This window comes from Gamsiella multidivaricata (genome assembly GCF_025024155.1).
Source record: "Gamsiella multidivaricata strain RSA 2152 chromosome Unknown BC939scaffold_1, whole genome shotgun sequence".
Classification (NCBI taxonomy): domain Eukaryota; kingdom Fungi; phylum Mortierellomycota; class Mortierellomycetes; order Mortierellales; family Mortierellaceae; genus Gamsiella; species Gamsiella multidivaricata.
The window spans coordinates 237,195-253,326 of record NW_026251709.1 but is presented as its reverse complement, the minus strand read 5'-3'; the positions used below and the strand labels follow the sequence as shown (position 1 = coordinate 253,326).

Below are 16,132 nucleotides of genomic sequence, written 5' to 3'. Positions count from 1 at the left end.
AATTAAAAAAAACCCCAACTTAACACTCTTCCTCCGTCTGAACCCTCTTCCGCTGAACGAGAGGATAGCTGGACCCCTCTTCCTCGCAACCCTTTGTCCTCGTCCATGTTGCTACCTCTGAACAGCGAGCACAAGCGTCTCAGTTCCACTACCACGGTTTCTCCCCCTATCTGCGATCAAGGCAAGCACCCCATGGGCCCCCCACACTCGCCTCTGCACGGTCAGACCCTGCTGCACCCTGTCGTCAGTCTACACACCCCACATCAACAGCAGCAGCAACGTCAGCCTCGGTCTCAGAAACGCCAGGAAAACCACCAGCAACAACAGCAGCGACCAGACTCGCCTACCAGCTTCGAAGACTCCTTCTCAGAAAGTGGCGCCGATACCGTCTCGGTCGATTCCACTGACTCTGCTGACTCTGCTGACTCTACAGAAAATGGCGTCAATACAGCCCATGCCTTCGAGCATGGGCATGATTATATCTCTGCTGGGAATAGTGCCGATGTACTCTCAAGCAGCTTGGTTCGGAATCCTGTCTCTATCCTCACCCTTCAGGATTGCAACAGCAACAACATGCGTAATTATCTTGCGCCCAGTCTGATGATAGCCACGCCCCCTCTGTCCCCAACCAGACAGCAGTTTGTTAAGGAGCCAGTCGAAGTCCAAGTTCCTGGCACCGAAAAAGTTCGACCAGAGGAGTGGAGTAAAACCCCTCCAGCCCGAGCACGAGCAGGATCAGCACCACCACCAGCAACAAGAGCAGCTCGATCATCGAGAGTTGCTCCTGCAGTAACGCCTGTAATACTGATGGCGCCCAGGATATCTTCCCTTGCATCTCACCTGCCAGCGCAACCTGCTTCGGCCTGGACCGCACTCCTACCAGGGGTTGCACCCATCCGAGTGAACCCGAGGCCGATCGTCAGACCGCCAATGCGATCGTCTACACCAAATATTTCCACTGAGCAACGGCTGCATCAACAGGTGCCAATTGTATTACCTCCTGAGCGTGAAGCGAGCCTAACAATGGAGATGTACAGGCTATTCGAGGTATGTTTATCTGCAATACTCAAAGAGAAGGCGAGTGGAGGCTACTTGGTCTTCATGGTTGATCCTTAGAATGAAAGTATTCAAGCCCACGTGCGACTACCCTTCCTCAACGTGCCATCCCCGTCTGCAATCCGCAATTCACCACCCATATCCGCAATTCACACTTTCCCCATACCAAAGACAAAGAGATTTGTTTGTGTACATGCCACAAGCACATTTACACACGGGTCGTGCGCCGTTGAGGTTGTATAAACATGTACACTAACTGGGTCTCCTTCTTGGCTATATTCAAAATCAATAGAATCTACTGCCGACTGAAGAGAGCCATCAGCGCAGGACAATGTTGATCAGCAAGATTGAGGGCATCATCCACACTGAATGGCCTGGGCAGGATATCAAAGTGCTACCATTTGGGTATGAATTTCCACTTATTTCTTATGAGAAAAGATGGAAGTGCAGAGCTCTCTGGTTATTGTCCATTTTTTTTTAAAGAAAAGTCGCATTTACTAATACACGTAGGTTCTTTCTTACTTCTCAGATCGACTGTGAATGACCTCGGTACCAATACAAGCGATGTGGATATCTGCATTTTGACATCCTGGTTAGGCCTACAGGGTGTGGAAATGTTGGCGGAGGTGTTCCGAAAGCATGGCATGGAAAATGTGTTTTGCGTCCCCGGGGCAAAGGTCCCCATCGTCAAACTGTGGGATCCTCAGTTGTAAGCTTTTTATTTTTTGTTATTTTTTATTTTCAGCTGCTCAACAATAAGAGGATCACAAAGGAGCTCCTATACTTATATCCCCTCTGTTGTTCTTTGTTAGGCAACTCTCTTGCGACATGAACATTAATACGCAGCTGGGGATTATGAATTCGAGGATGGTCAGGACATATGTGGCGATCGACCCTCGCGTCCGGCCTTTTGCGATGATCATTAAGCACTGGGCGCGAAAGAGAGTGCTGAACGATGCCGGTATGTCTCATTTTGGCACCGCGATCGTATCTATCTGTGCTTCATCGCATTATTCTGGACTGACACGCCCAACCGTCCTTACAATCGGATAGCGAACGGAGGCACGATATCGACATATACATGGATTTGCATGGTCATCAATTTCTTACAGATGCGATCGCCACCAATTCTGCCCTCCCTCCATGACATGCCTCACGAGCTATCGCCGGATAATCAGATCATCAACGGCAATAACACATCGTTCTTTAGCGACCTGTCGCAGCTAGAGGGATTTGGGGATGCTAACAAAGAGTCGCTAGGAGGGCTGCTTTATGCCTTTTTCCGAAAGTAAGTAATGACAAGTGTCGATGTTTTCCTTTTTTCACAATAATACCCGATTTCACAGATGTCTAATGCATTTTTATGGATTCTGTAGGTTTGCGATCGAGTTTGACTACGACCATCACGTCGTCTCGGTCCGACATGGATGCTACTTGACTAAGGAGTCGAAGGGCTGGCATATCCCTGGAAAGCATTATCGACTGTTTTGTATCGAGGAGCCATTTGACACCACGCGAAACCTTGGAAACTCGTGCGATATGGCTAGCAGCAAGGGTCTGAAGCAGGAATTTCGACGGGCGTTGGATATTCTTAATCACAATAGCAGTTTGGATCAAGTGTGCGAGCAATGGGTGTTCCCCCCTTGCTACTATCACAACAACAATAACAGTGTCTACAACCGAAGTGGCGGCGTCGGCAATTTTTCTGCCAACAACCATTCCACATTAGGAAGACGCTATGTTAATGGATACAGGTCCCATCATCACAGTTTCCATGGACGAAATGAGGGGAGCGCGGACGCTGATGACACTGTCAGGCATACGGAATCATGGCGCCCTCGAGGAAACAACTCTTCATACGCATCCAATAATCGATATGATCGTGCCGGGCACGAAAAGCGGGCACGGTCAAATTCTGTGTCCCCTCCAAGTAAGGACCTGCCGTCCTTGACCTCGACTCGAATAAGCAACACAAGAAAGGATGCAACTACCTGTAGTGAGGTCGGAGTCACGAGCTCAACATTAGAAGAGGCTGCTGCTATCAATTTTCCTAGGAACGACTCCGGGAAGGCTTTGGCTGAAGGCAATGCTGTCGGCGTTGAAGGTCCTGCACAGAACCGGCCACGGAAATCCAGCATACGCACGCGCGATGACACCGCAGGATCGTCTATGACTGTTGGAAAGCAAGGCGAGCGGAATGGAACATCCAGGCCCCCATCATCGCCACCGGCTTCACCTCCTCGACACAAATCAACAGGCAAGAGTCATGGTGGCGAAGGACCGAAGGGCCATGGCGGTCAGAAAAATGGACGGGCCAACGGCAACAACCGCGATGGAGGCCATGGGGGAAAAGTACCCAGAGCAGCAGTGGAGCTATGCTTAGCGGATATTGCCAGGATTGTCAACAAGCCCGAATCCACCCAGACAGGCCCCATAGGGACAGCTGGGGATAGTACTGAGTGCAGGAAGAAGAAGGGTGGCAAGAAGAGCGTATTGTGGTCGACTAACTCAAACCGAGGTGAGTTGCGTGGGAACCACCAAGGATTGAAGCAGCAGGACTCGGCAGAGCAAGCGAAGGCGCGATCAATTGTTGTTCCTGCAGAGCTTGGCGAGGCTGGTCCTGGGATCGATGCTATGTAATCATCTAGGAACAAATCCCGAACGTTTAGCAAGACGCGCACCCCCCTCTTGACGAGGCGATGCCGTCTCTATTATTTTTTCGGGCGATCGAATTTTCAACATGGTTCAGTCAACCACATCTCGACGCATTTTCTTTTTTTGTTCTCCTGTTCGTTCTCTCTTCATTCTTTCTCACTGATCCTTCTGTGCTATATCATTTTCTCACTATCCAATCCAAATGCATTATCTTGTATATCCCCCTAAGATTTTTTTTCTCCCCACTCCTACAGTTCCTACAATTACATTCTTCTCTTTATGCAATCCCTCATGGTCTTTTTTTTTTTTTTTTTTTTTTTTCCTCTCGATATTAGCGGCATCCGTTGGTAATAAAAGACGCAATTAGTAATAATTTTAACCGCTTGCACATCTTGTATGGCATGCACACTGACAATTCAACGATGCTTTCTTTGATGATAATATCGCACGGTTCGACCTGGGATGTGCTGACGGTCGCTTTTGACGCTTATGCATCTCATTGACTGAACTGGGTTTAACTTGAAAGGAAAGGCGAAAAAAAAAACCCCCAGTATGTGTAACCTTCCCACACTCCCAGTTTTCACTTGTCCTTTTTCCAATTCTCCATAACTGACCCCAGAACAGCTCCAAGCAGAGCGCACTAAATATCCAACGAGTTGTGAACTTACCATCAACGTACTTATTGACTCCAATAAGCTCAGAGACAGCGACATCAACGTAAAAAAAAAAAAAACAGCAAAAGCGAAGGTGATGCTATCCGCTGTTATGCCAACCACGGCCAGATGAGCAGCCCTTGGAACAACCAACGAAATGTCTACTGCAACAACAGTTTCAGCAAACAGAGTCTATGGTTGGTCGAATTCTCCACCTTACCCACCGCAGCAACAGCGACAACAGCAACAGTGGCGGTAATAAGGAGCAATATACCGGCTACGGCCCCAGCGATCGCGTTATTGGGCGCACCGCTCTTCAGCATGTACGTAGATTGCTGTGTAAGATTACGTTACTCGGCGACTCATGCCTGCAGTCATTGCCCCCCCCCCCCCATACACACATCAGTCGAATATTCCTCGCGGGTGCGCTCAAATATAACTTTCTTTACAAAATTGCTCCGCGACCGACTGGCTTCCTATTCTGCTGTGCTATGCTTGTCACTCCAAGGACTGTACACTCGAGATTGCAATGACGGCCAGAACAAAAGATGGGCAACGATAATTGTTTCTTTTTTTTTTTTAAAAAAAAAAAATATATATATATCCCGCCCCAATAGTTTACTCCGCACGTTCACGTTGCACCCTATCAGTCTCTATGCATCCACCCGTAGCATTTCACTGCCTAGACCAGTCTACACACACTCTCTGTCTGTCTGTCTGTCTGTCGCGTTTCCTCGTCATTTTACACAATGGAGCACCGTTTAGCATGGAGAGTGCCTTGGAATCATACGGAGCACCCAATTTTTTTTTAATTTTTTGAGAGTGGGAGGGCAAAGTAATTGTTCTACTGTATGAGGGCTTGATTGCCCCTAGCACAAGGACGTATTCGCCGAAGACTGTCCATAAGATCTCTTTTTCAACTGACTCCAGTCGTCTCTCCAACGTTTCTGAGCATTGACCAGGACAGCCATCGTCACATCGATCTTTCCCTTCTTCCTTCTCCGGGGAACACCCATAGCAAAAGGCTTCTGAAGCTGTAAAGTGCAGTTTTGTATCATTTCGATGTGTGATGGTCGGTAGATAGATAGATAGAGTGCCCGCTTCCCTGCTGCTGCGTTTCTAAACTGCTGCTGGAGTACGCATAGGAGGTGGCCCCTTGTCAGACACCATGGTGTGAAATGTGTGCGCAGTGAATGGGAATTGAAGTGAATCGAAGCTGTGTATCTGTCGTAGGCATTCATCCTCGCTTGCCTAGTTGAGCGAAATGTATTTGGGGGGTATCTAGTCCTGTCGTGTTCTCCGTTGAAAAAAGAGAGGAATGTGAGGGGCCCGATATAGATCAAATATTTATAAACACGCGTAGTCATGGTAAGAGGAATTGTTGATTGATGTAGCTGTACGCGCGTTGACTGTGATCGCCAGCCCACGCGGCTTTGTCGTGTATATATATGCAGGGTATATATCGTCCTCCCTATCTAACAGGATAGCCTGTTCCTCCCCGAGGGGGCAGGCGATGCGAGATCGAATGGAACTTGCAGAGCATTCCCAATTCAGGTACAACCTCTTCCTCAAATCGAAATTTAAACGCTTTATTTTTACATTTACACCGGTTGTAGTACGTTCGCTCAATGGGGCCCTCTCTCCATAGTTCAGTAGTTTTTGGCCGTCAACCAGGCGGTGAGTCCCTCATGCTCGCGTGCGACCCAGGCAGAGTTGACGTTCAGACTCTCAATGGCCTGGTCCAACGCGCGCTGGAAGCTCTTGGTGTCCTTGTCGACAAAGAACTCTGTCACGTCCTTCACTAGGCTGCTGTCCGACACTTGCGACAACGGCGCCTTGACACATGCGCCCAGCAGACCCATCGAGGACTTGTACCGCTCCTCCAACAAAGGCCACTTGGCCTTGACGAACTCCCACGTTGACAGACGCGCCTTGGGGTTGACTGACAATCCGTTCAACACGTACATGATATCCTGAGAACGGACCTCCTCCGAGATCGCAAGGGCTTGCACCTTCGCAATCAACTCAGGCTTCTGCACATGCCCGAGAGCCAAGAGCGCAACCACCTGCTGGTCCTGCTTAGGTGCGCTGCGGAAGTACTTGAGCACATGATTGAGCTCCTCTTCCCCACCCTTGCTCAAGACAATCTCAAAGGCTGTCTGACGAATCGAGGGGTGCAAGATACCATCCTGGCTGGGGTCCGACACAAAGATGGCGAACCGGCGCTTGGCCTCCGCAACCGTGGCCTCATGGCCAGCGCGGCCGGCAGTGCGCAGGATCACATTGCGAAGACGGCTAGTGAGGTAATCCTCGCCATCGGGGTACTCCCATCCCAACTTCTGAACCATACCGTCAATCAGGTTGCGCTGAAAGTGGTTGATACCCTGGTAAATGCGCTCGTCATCGGCAAAGACGGATGCGATCTCTCCCACACGCTGGGCGAGGAGCTCCCAGACAATGTAAGTATCCTCGTTTTTGTAATACTGAACGAGGTCCAAAAAGTTCTTGGTGGCGGTGTGGCCAGATTTGGCCAGGGACGAGATGTCTGCGACGAGTCCAGCGCGATCGCTCAACGACACAAGATCTGAGCCATTCAAGATGGCCTGGCCGATGCGAGCAATGGCGCTAGGTGGGTAATTGGTGCGGAAGACGCCGCTGAAGTTTTTGTTGAGCAGGTAAGGGCCCTCAGGGACCTCGAACTTGAGCGAGCGCGTCTTGAGTGTTTGGTTAGGATCGGCAATCGATTCGGGCTTGGGGTACACGCCCAAGGGGACCCACCAAATGGTCTCGTCCTCTTCAGGCTTGACATCGTTGGTGGACAAGTAGCGGTGCTGTTCCACCGAGACGACGCCGTCCGATTCTGAGACATCCAAGATAGGAAGACCGATAACACGAGTCCAGGTGCCCATGAACTCGCCGACATCAATCTTGGATTCTTCTGAAAGGGCAGCCCAAAGGTCATCAGTGGTAGCGTTCTGGTACTCATGCTTCTTGAGGTAGCGGCGGATTCCAGCCAAGAACACGTCCAGGGTCAGCCAGTTGCTCAACATACGAATGACAGAGGCACCCTTTGAATAAGAGATGGCATCGAAGATCTGGTGGATCTCATGAGGGTCGTTGACAGGAACCTCAATGGGGTGCGAGCTGCGGAGAGAATCAAGTGCAATTCCGCGCTGAACATCGTTAACAACAAAGCTGGACCAGGTGTCCCACTCGGGGAAGAGGTGGTCGACTGCCAAGGTTCCAACCCAGGTAGCGAACCCCTCGTTCAGCCAGAGATGATCCCACCACTCCATCGTGACCAAGTTTCCGAACCACTGGTGGGCCAGCTCGTGAGCAACGATCGATGCAACCTGCTCCTTGAAGCGCAAATCGGAGGTCTTTTCGTCAAAGAGGAGCGCGACAGTGCGGTACGTGACAAGACCCCAGTTTTCCATGGCACCCATATCAAAATCAGGGACAGCGATCTGATCCATCTTGGGAAGAGGATAGGCTGTTCCAAAGATCTCAGAGAAGTACTCGAGGATCTTGGGCGTGATCTCGACAGCAAAGCGACCCTGCTCCTTCAGTCCCGGGAGAGTATAGACGCGGCAAGTGACAGGGTTCTCGAGCTTGGTGGTGGTCGACTCAACGTACTCAAAGTCTCCAACAGCCCAGGCGACGAGCTATCATCGGATCCAAAGAAATAAATGAAGTGCTGTTAATAAAATAGTACCACGGGTCGTTATATCCTTCGTCATACTCGCGCCAAGAGTCAGTGTCGCTTACATAAGTGGACATGATGGGGGTCTTCTCGAAGTGGACTGTCTTTTCTTCGGGCTCGACCATGGTGACAGACTCAACAGGCATGTTGGAGAGGGCAACGAGGTCCACGGGGATGACCAGCTTGATCGAGAAGGTGGCCTTGGCCGAGGGCTCGTCCCAGCAGGGGAAGGCGCGGCGGGCCTCCGTTGCCTCGAATTGCGTGACACCCATGACCTTGGCATTGCCCTCGGTATCCTTGTACGAGGAGCGGTAGAAACCGGCCATCTTGTCATTGAGGATACCATCGAAGTGCATGCTAAGCACTGCTGAACCCTTGGGCAGCTCTGATTCAAAGGTGAATGTGGTGGTCTCGCGGTGCTCATCAAAGGTTGTCTCGGCGGCGTCGTGCCTATTCCGATAAAAATATCCATCATCAGTTGTCAGGTTAGACTAGATGCTTGGGCCAACGGCAGCACTGTTCAGATGTCCAACACTCAATTGCTGTCCTTACGTCTTGCCATCAATCTCGACGTTGACCCAGCTGGTAGTCAGCTCCTTGGTGTTGATCTGGATAGTCTTTGTGGCCTCGTGAATGGTGATGCTATTGTGTGCAGAGATTGAAAAAAAAAAAACGATAAGACTATGTACCCCTGAAATACTTATTTTCTATCAAACCAACCCTACCGAGCATTTAGGGACTGAACACGCTACATCCCATTTGCACCACTCGGCTCATATCCCTTCCCTCTCCAGCTCATCACTCCTCCGGACAAACCTGGAGTGCTGGCAGTTGTTTCATTTATTTTTTTCCCACGAGCATTGGTTTCCGTTCCCGGGCCTTTCTTTCTGATCCAGAATATCATCAATTGACTCCACAATATCGCATGCCAATTAGCCTTTTTCAGGGGCTGTGTCTATAACGAGGTGCAACGTACTTGATCTCGACATATCCGCGGAAGGTATACTTCTCCAAATCTGGGGTGATGGTCAGGGTATAGTGTGAGGGCGTCACGTTCGTGGGGAGCACCACACGGTTGGGGTTGCCAGGCTTGTTGCACATGATGAAGACTGAATCTCTTGTTGAATGAAGAGCGAATGAGTCGAATTGGATTGGGGTAAGTTGAATGAATGAATGAATAAATAGATGAGGATGAGGACTCTTTCAAGCACAGCACTGAATGAATGCGGGGGAGAGGGAGAGGACAGGACGCAGAACAGAGGAGGGAAGAAAAAAAAAAAAAAGGGGCGGTAGATATTTATATGCGATCGTTCCCCGGAGGAACCATCCCTTCCCCTTGGCGCAATTGAGCCATGCCATCAATCCCGCCAAATTTGGCATGGAACCAACGCATGAAATAAACTCCAGAGTGTACGCAAAATACACATACACACACGCGCACGCACATAAATAAAGACATCGCTCCTTCGCAGCAAGATCCTCTCACCAGTGCCACCCGCAGTAGGGCCCACTGTATGCGTTCCCCCCCCCACATGAGGGTCTTGGCAAAAGGAAAGGTAACGGAAACTCTCGCCCACTTTCGATAACGAGATCGCATCTTCAATGGCCTATGGCCTTGTGTTGTGCGACCCTCTCCTTGGATCGAACGAGACCATGTGCCACTAGTACCAGTGCAAACAGGTTTTGCAGCCGACTGCGATACCCCCATCGCTTGAACATTCCTTCTACCTTCTTCAGCAACCGACGGTGCGGTGCCCCGTCACAGTATCGCCTCATGGAAGCCGCTCGAAAAATGAGCAGGGGGAAGGAGGGTTATTTTAGGATTCATCTTTTCCTCCCCCACAACTTTTTTGAGCATTGATTGCCATCCAATCAAACCATCTTCGCCGTGTGAACGCAATTCACGCCTTAAAAGGTAAGCTTTATTCCTTCACCATCGCAGCCCATCGCGGTTGAAAATGGTGTCAAGGGTGGGTCTCGCAGATAATGACAGTAACAGATCGGATTGTCGCCGCAAATTCTGATAGGAAACCGAGCTCTTAGTATCCCTGTTCCACCAACCACGACTCAAGAGCAGCGCCATCTCGAGCCACCCACTTGCTACGGATCTGGAGTCCTTCCTTGGCCTGCTCTAGGTCTCGCTCAAAGTCCTTTACGTCCTTGTCTGCGAAAAAGTCGTCCAGGTCCTTCAACACCTCAACGCTTGCCATCTTGTTGACCGGAATCTTGACACAGTAGCCCAGCATACCCATGTTGCCAGTGAAACGTTCCTGAATCGTCGTCCAGTTGCTCTTGATCCACGTCCATGCTGCATGACGCGCCTTGATATTCGTGGCCAGACCCGCAAGCACATACACAAAGTCCTGAGACCGCACGTCGTCCGACATCGCGAGATCAAACGTGCGCTGGATTAGGTCCTCGCCATGGACTGCAGAGCCCAGGGACATCAGGCACATCACCTGCTGGTCTTGCTTGAGCGTCGTCCTGTAATAGCTCAGGATCTGCTCAAACTCCTTCACTCCACCATGAGAGACAGCAACCTCAAAGGTCGTCCTACGAGTCGACGGGTGTAAGATCGCGTCCTTATCAGCGCCTTCCTCAAAGAACAGCTTGAACCGACGAAGGGCCTCCTTGACGGTGGCCTCATGGCCTGATCGACCAGCACACGAGAGGATGGCCCCACGGAGACGCGTACGAAGGTAGTCTTCGTCCTTGGGGAACTCCCAGCCGAGCTCATGGGCGAGGTCGTGGACCAACTTGCGTTGGAAATGCTTGATGGCCTCGTGTGTACGCTCGTTCACACTGAATACCTGCGTGATGTTATCGAGCTTATTGAGCAAGAGGTCCCAAACACTATTGGGAGAGCACACGACGCGAGATGAAATGTCAGTTCAGGTCATTGCCTTCGCGCGTAACTAACTACACATAAATAAACTTCAACGAAAGGATGTTTACTTACACAAATGCCTTCTCGTTCTTGTAGTATTGGATCAGGTCCAAAAGATGCTCCACGCCGCTGTGACCTGACGTAGCCAGACTAGATTGGTCAGCCAAGAGACCTGCTCGCTCAGTGACACCCAAGTCTGGATCTCCTGCCTGAATAGCCAGGCCAAGTTGGCGAATAGCACTGGGCGGGTAGTTGGTGCGGAAGACCCCTGTGAAGCCCTTGTTGATCAAATAAAACTTTTCGCCATCCTTGGATCGTGGTGCCTCGAATTTCAATTCACGAGTCTTCAAGGTCTGGTTGGGGTCAGCAATCGAAGCAGGCTTGGGGTACACACCCAGGGGAACCCACCAAACAGTCTCGTCCTCCTCGGGCTTGACATCGTTGGTTGACAAGAATCGGTGCTGCTCCAAAGTAACAAGCCCTTCAGCCTCAGTAACGTTCAGGATGGGAATGCCGATGACGCGGGTCCAGGTGTTCATGAATTCGCGAACATCGATACCGGATTCCACAGAGAGCGCGTCCCAGAGATCATTTGTGGAGGCATTATCGTACTCGTGCTTCTTGAGGTAGCGACGGATTCCAGCCAAGAACACGTCGACAGTGAGCCAGTTGCTCAGCATACGGATGACAGAGGCACCCTTGGAGTAGGAGATGGCATCAAAAATCTGGTGGATCTCGTGAGGATCCGAGACAGGGACCTCGATAGGATGCGAACTGCGAAGAGAGTCCAGGCTAAGTCCCTGTTGGTACTCGCTGATAACAAAGTTTGACCAGGTTTCCCAGGTGGGGAAGAGGTGGTCGACTGCCAAGGTTCCAACCCAGGTGGCAAACCCCTCATTCAGCCAAAGGTGCTCCCACCATTCCATCGTGACCAAGTTTCCAAACCACTGATGCGCAATCTCGTGCGCGACTGTGGAAGCGACCTGCTCCTTGTTCGATGCCGCCGAGGTCTTCTCGTCGTACAAGAGGGCGACAGTTCGATAGGTGATGAGACCCCAGTTCTCCATGGCGCCGGCATCGAAGTCAGGGACGGCAATGTGATCCAACTTGGGAAGTGGGTATTCTGCGCCGAAGATCTCGGTGAAGTACTCCAGGATCTTGGGCGTGATCTCGAGGGCAAAACGCCCCTGTTCCTTGAGACCAGGCAAAGTATACACACGGCAGGTCACTGGCTTCTCGAGCTTGGTGGTGGTGGTCTCAATGTACTCAAAGTCGCCGACTGCAAACGCAACCAACTATGGTAAGGAACGCGGACAGCCCTGTGTTAGTAAACAAGCAACTGAACAACGCCAACGTGCAGCCAGCAAGACGAGTTAAGGTGCCATTTCCGTAGCAGTCTATGCCCTGAGCTGCCGTGTCACCAAATCAAGAAGTTGTCGACCTGCGAACAAATATATGTTATGCAAACCAAAAACCCAAAATACATAAACAATGAAGCATGCACCGCCGCGTTCTGCCAACACGAGGAAATTCTCCGAGGACTTTAGACTCGTGTAGGCATACAGTAAGTACTTTCCCATTGATTTGTTTCATCACCATCCACTCTTACGGATACCATGTTCATATCGATGCCTCAGTCCATTTAGACAATCCCTGTTATTTTTCTTCCATACTGATTTTTTGTCACTTCTCTTGTCCATGTATCTCTTGGCCTTGTCTCACATAGCCATTGCATGGCGTTGTTGCACTTGTCTTCCATCCACTTGAGGCGCTACAGGTCGCGAAACACTTACATAGGTCGACATGATGGGCGTTTTCTCAAAGTACACTGTCTTGACAGCTGGGTCCACCGCAGTCATTTCCTTGATGGGCATGTTGGACAAAGCCTCAAGTTCAGAAGGAACAACTAACACGACTGAAAAAGTCGCCTTGACAGCGGGTTCGTCCCAGCAAGGGAAGGCCTGACGGGCATCACAGGCCTCGAACTGGGTGACAAGCATGTGCTTTGTGTTTCCGTCAGTATCCTTGTACGAAGAACGATAAAAACCATTCATGCGATCATTGTGTTCACCCTTGAACTCGATCTCGAGAACCGCAGGACCGACGGGGATCTTTTGTGCAAAGGTAAAAGCCGCGAGCTGGTCCTGCGAGCAGTCGATGTCGGTGGCCTCGTGTCTATAGCCGAGGGAACCAAGAAAAGCGTGTGAATTTCTGCCCTGTCTTGTCCTGGCAACATTTTGATGAGATAAAAAAAACCAGCGCCTCTTGCTGGTCCTGCCACCCCAAGCATAAAAGTGGCTTACGTTTCTTCCGCGACAGTAATTGTAACCTTGCTGATGGTCAGCTTTTTGGCGTTGACCTTGATCTCATGTGTGGGTTCATGAACGTTGACTCTATAAGGGATAAGGATACGATGTAAGAAGCGTGAGAATTTAGTCAACAAACAGGAGTATTTTGCGAATGGAAGGCGAGAGCTGAGACGTTACTGGATGGCAACCTCTCCTGAAAAGATAAATGTCTCGAAGTTTGGCCACAGCTTCAAATCGTAATGCACAGGAGTGACATTCTTGGGCAAGACAACGCGTTCCGGGGCCATGGTGTGTAAGAAAGAAAGGCAGGGTTGGGTTGAGGAGGGAGGAAAAAATGGCGGAATCCAGAAATGCTTTTCGTCTTTTATTCCAAAGAGATCGCTATCACTTCTTCCCACGAATCAAGGTGATACACAGAGTCGCAACACGTACCCATGCATGGGCAACTTACTCATTCGAACGCATTGTCTACGTGTATATTGTCTACTCTTGACGCCCTTTGCTATTTTCCACACACTGCTTCTGCGTCTTGAACACTTCTTTCCACTTGGTTAGCTTGGTTAGTGGGAAAAAAAGTAAAGCATTCTCCATGTTATCCGCTGTCCAGCTGACATTGACCCTCTGAGCCCATGTTGACAATCAACCAACGCGTTCGGTTCAACTGCCCACTGACATTTTCATGAGAATCCAACACTCCAAGTGGAAGTCCTTGGTACAGAGCAAATATGCATGTACGTGGCAGAGAATAAGAGGATCACTGTCTCCTCAACACATTCGGTCGCCATCCCGTCTCTCCATGTTCACAGCACTGACCAACTTCAACAGGAGTTGATGACATGAAAATACCTTGACTATTGGATTACTATCATGATATTAAATGGCCTACTGCACTCTGTACGCTAAGGAATGTTTCCGTGCTTTGATGAGGGCTCCGACGCGCAGCAAATTGAATGGATGTAGCATAATTGCTGCCACAGCCTCAGAGCTACACGGCATTTTTCTCTCCAGCGATCCCACTCAGCCAAGGGCTTATTCGTTCTCATCCCGCTTCCATCCTTGCGTTGTTATACACCTGTTACACACATACTTATTAATGGACTTACCTAGGACGTCTCCATTAAGCAACAGTCCTTACATATGCAGCAAAGGTATTGCTTCTATGTTCTAGGCTGTTCCAGGACAATTAGTCGCTTCTCATCTCGCATATGATCCCATGGGACGTTGGCAGAGCTAAGGACATTCACTCAACAATATTAACCTTGTCATCTTGTGGATATTGACGCGTCTTGTCGAAAAATAGCTGAGGACATCCGTCCATCCTGAAACTGCAGTTCTATATATTTGACGGAGCTGGGACCCTAGAGAAAGTAAATTTATACGCTGATTGGGAGCAGAAGCAGGTATAACAGAAGGAATCAGCAGATACGGATGTGTTATCAGCGCCGTCCCTAACATGGGGGTTTCGATATTATTCAGCAAGATCCTCAAATTGAGGAACGTAACTGTCGCTCAGAATCGTGGAGTGCTGTTAAAGCGGCTCAAACAAGGGCTGAACGGCAATATGTCGATCGACAAAACGACCGGAGAAACTGCATGAAGGTGACTTTGCTAGTCGTCGATGAGATGGTCCGCCTGGGCCCGGGAATCAAAGATAGACGCGGATTCTGTAATCGCTCTGCACATACCAAGGATTATAGAGTGATACGCGTTCATCGATTACCCAAAGCAGATACAGATCCTTAAGAAAATCTGGTACCATGTGTTACAGGACATCCTACGCCAATGACTGCTTCCGAAATTCCTGACGGCTAACTCAAGTTCCTGGTGGAGCCGTACCAAGACGCGTCATCTCTTAAGTCCAAGGTCACATCGAATCTTTAAGGGCAGTTCCTGGCGACAGGCGCAAAAATTCTACATTAGGCCCACTATGCACTTTTCCCCATCACATCCACATTCTGCAGTGCCATTGTTCGATACACATGAGGAGCCCACCAGCTCCAGAGGGCCCTTGAGAGTCGTGAGACTACAGATAGCGGATGCTCTGTATAGGCCGGACTATGCTGGATGCTGGATGCAGGGTTTAGTTTAGCGGCTCACGGACAATGGACTTGTGCAGGCCATTGATTGGGCCGCATTCTGAGCCTAGGATAGAAGAAAGTCAGTCCATTTCGCCCAGCAATGCTGCAGGTCGCCGTGGGTCTCGGGTCTTGGTCCTCTGCAGCAAGCAGCAAACAAAAGTTACAAAACACAAAAAGCGCTGTTTGCATGATTTGAATTGCTGATGGCAACCAATCATTTTGCAGGCCTGTCTTTGGTTGCCCTGTGCAACCACAGGAAAGAAAAAGGTCGATGTGGAGAACAGCCATTTCACCGCATCAAAGAGACCGTTCATTTGTTTCGATATATCATGACGAAGAGCTCAAGAGACCGAGACCGAGAACGAGAACAAGAACGAGAGGCAGAATGAGAACGAGAATGAGATCGAGAGCTAGAACCATGCCGTGGAGAAAAAGAAGGCAGGTGCATATACCAGTTGGGCCAATGACGGTAACCGGTGCGCCCTCATTCGCCCCCATGTGAATAAGGTCGCTGACAGCTCGGTTTATCAGCATCAGCCATATGGACTAGGAGTTCTCATTTCAAAGTTCATTTTATCACTGCAGACAGTGGGGGAACGAGGGACTACAGACCATCTAATGAGGCATGAGGCATGAGGCAATGAGCGGAGCCTTGAGGGACCCTGTGTTTTCTTGACTGAGGAGGCGGGTTGGCAGCGAGTAGACGGCAATGGAGCAAGGAAAGACGAGGGCGAGGACGAGAGTGAAGACGAGGACGAAGGCGAGCTGGGCCGGGGCTGCAGAAGGGCGGT

The 16,132-nt window shown here is 50.1% G+C and overlaps 3 protein-coding genes across 3 annotated transcripts; 1 reads left to right on the top strand and 2 right to left on the bottom strand.

Annotated features, from left to right (window-relative positions):
* Positions 1–6: 6 nt before the first annotated feature.
* BC939DRAFT_1683 (uncharacterized protein) lies at positions 7–3,805 on the top strand. The gene is made up of 6 exons (XM_051550342.1): positions 7–1,047; positions 1,349–1,461; positions 1,586–1,765; positions 1,869–2,017; positions 2,110–2,344; positions 2,433–3,805. The coding sequence occupies exons 1-6, from the start codon at positions 106–108 to the stop codon at positions 3,694–3,696; spliced, it is 2,883 nt and encodes a 960-aa protein (XP_051417734.1). The 5' UTR covers positions 7–105; the 3' UTR covers positions 3,697–3,805.
* A 2,126-nt stretch (positions 3,806–5,931) lies between these two features.
* BC939DRAFT_405111 (peptidase family M1-domain-containing protein) lies at positions 5,932–9,317 on the bottom strand. Its single transcript, XM_051552818.1, has 4 exons — positions 9,044–9,317; positions 8,620–8,709; positions 8,133–8,517; positions 5,932–8,029 (listed from the first exon to the last, which is right to left on the bottom strand). Exons 1-4 carry the CDS (start codon positions 9,166–9,168, stop codon positions 6,014–6,016), a joined length of 2,616 nt encoding a protein of 871 aa, XP_051417733.1. The 5' UTR covers positions 9,169–9,317; the 3' UTR covers positions 5,932–6,013.
* Positions 9,318–10,106: 789 nt separating this feature from the next.
* BC939DRAFT_498008 (peptidase family M1-domain-containing protein) lies at positions 10,107–13,550 on the bottom strand (the record flags this gene model as incomplete). Its single annotated transcript, XM_051559765.1, has 5 exons — positions 10,107–10,920; positions 11,027–12,249; positions 12,748–13,129; positions 13,258–13,347; positions 13,441–13,550. 5 exons carry the CDS (start codon positions 13,548–13,550, stop codon positions 10,107–10,109), a joined length of 2,619 nt encoding a protein of 872 aa, XP_051417732.1.
* Positions 13,551–16,132: the final 2,582 nt, after the last annotated feature.

What these genes read in the sequence shown, in the direction of transcription:
- BC939DRAFT_405111 (XM_051552818.1), bottom strand. Translation starts at nt 9,168, where the DNA reads ATGTGCAACAAGCCTGGCAACCCCAACCGTGTGGTGCTCCCCACGAAC. An exon ending in CGCGGATATGTCGAGATCAA is followed by an intron (nt 8,710 to 9,043) that starts GTACGTTGCACC and finishes TGCACACAATAG; the next exon opens with CATCACCATTCACGAGGCCA. An exon ending in GTCGAGATTGATGGCAAGAC is followed by an intron (nt 8,518 to 8,619) that starts GTAAGGACAGCA and finishes TTATCGGAATAG; the next exon opens with GCACGACGCCGCCGAGACAA.
- BC939DRAFT_1683 (XM_051550342.1), top strand. Translation starts at nt 106, where the DNA reads ATGTTGCTACCTCTGAACAGCGAGCACAAGCGTCTCAGTTCCACTACC. An exon ending in GAGAGTGCTGAACGATGCCG is followed by an intron (nt 2,018 to 2,109) that starts GTATGTCTCATT and finishes ACAATCGGATAG; the next exon opens with CGAACGGAGGCACGATATCG. An exon ending in CTTTATGCCTTTTTCCGAAA is followed by an intron (nt 2,345 to 2,432) that starts GTAAGTAATGAC and finishes TGGATTCTGTAG; the next exon opens with GTTTGCGATCGAGTTTGACT.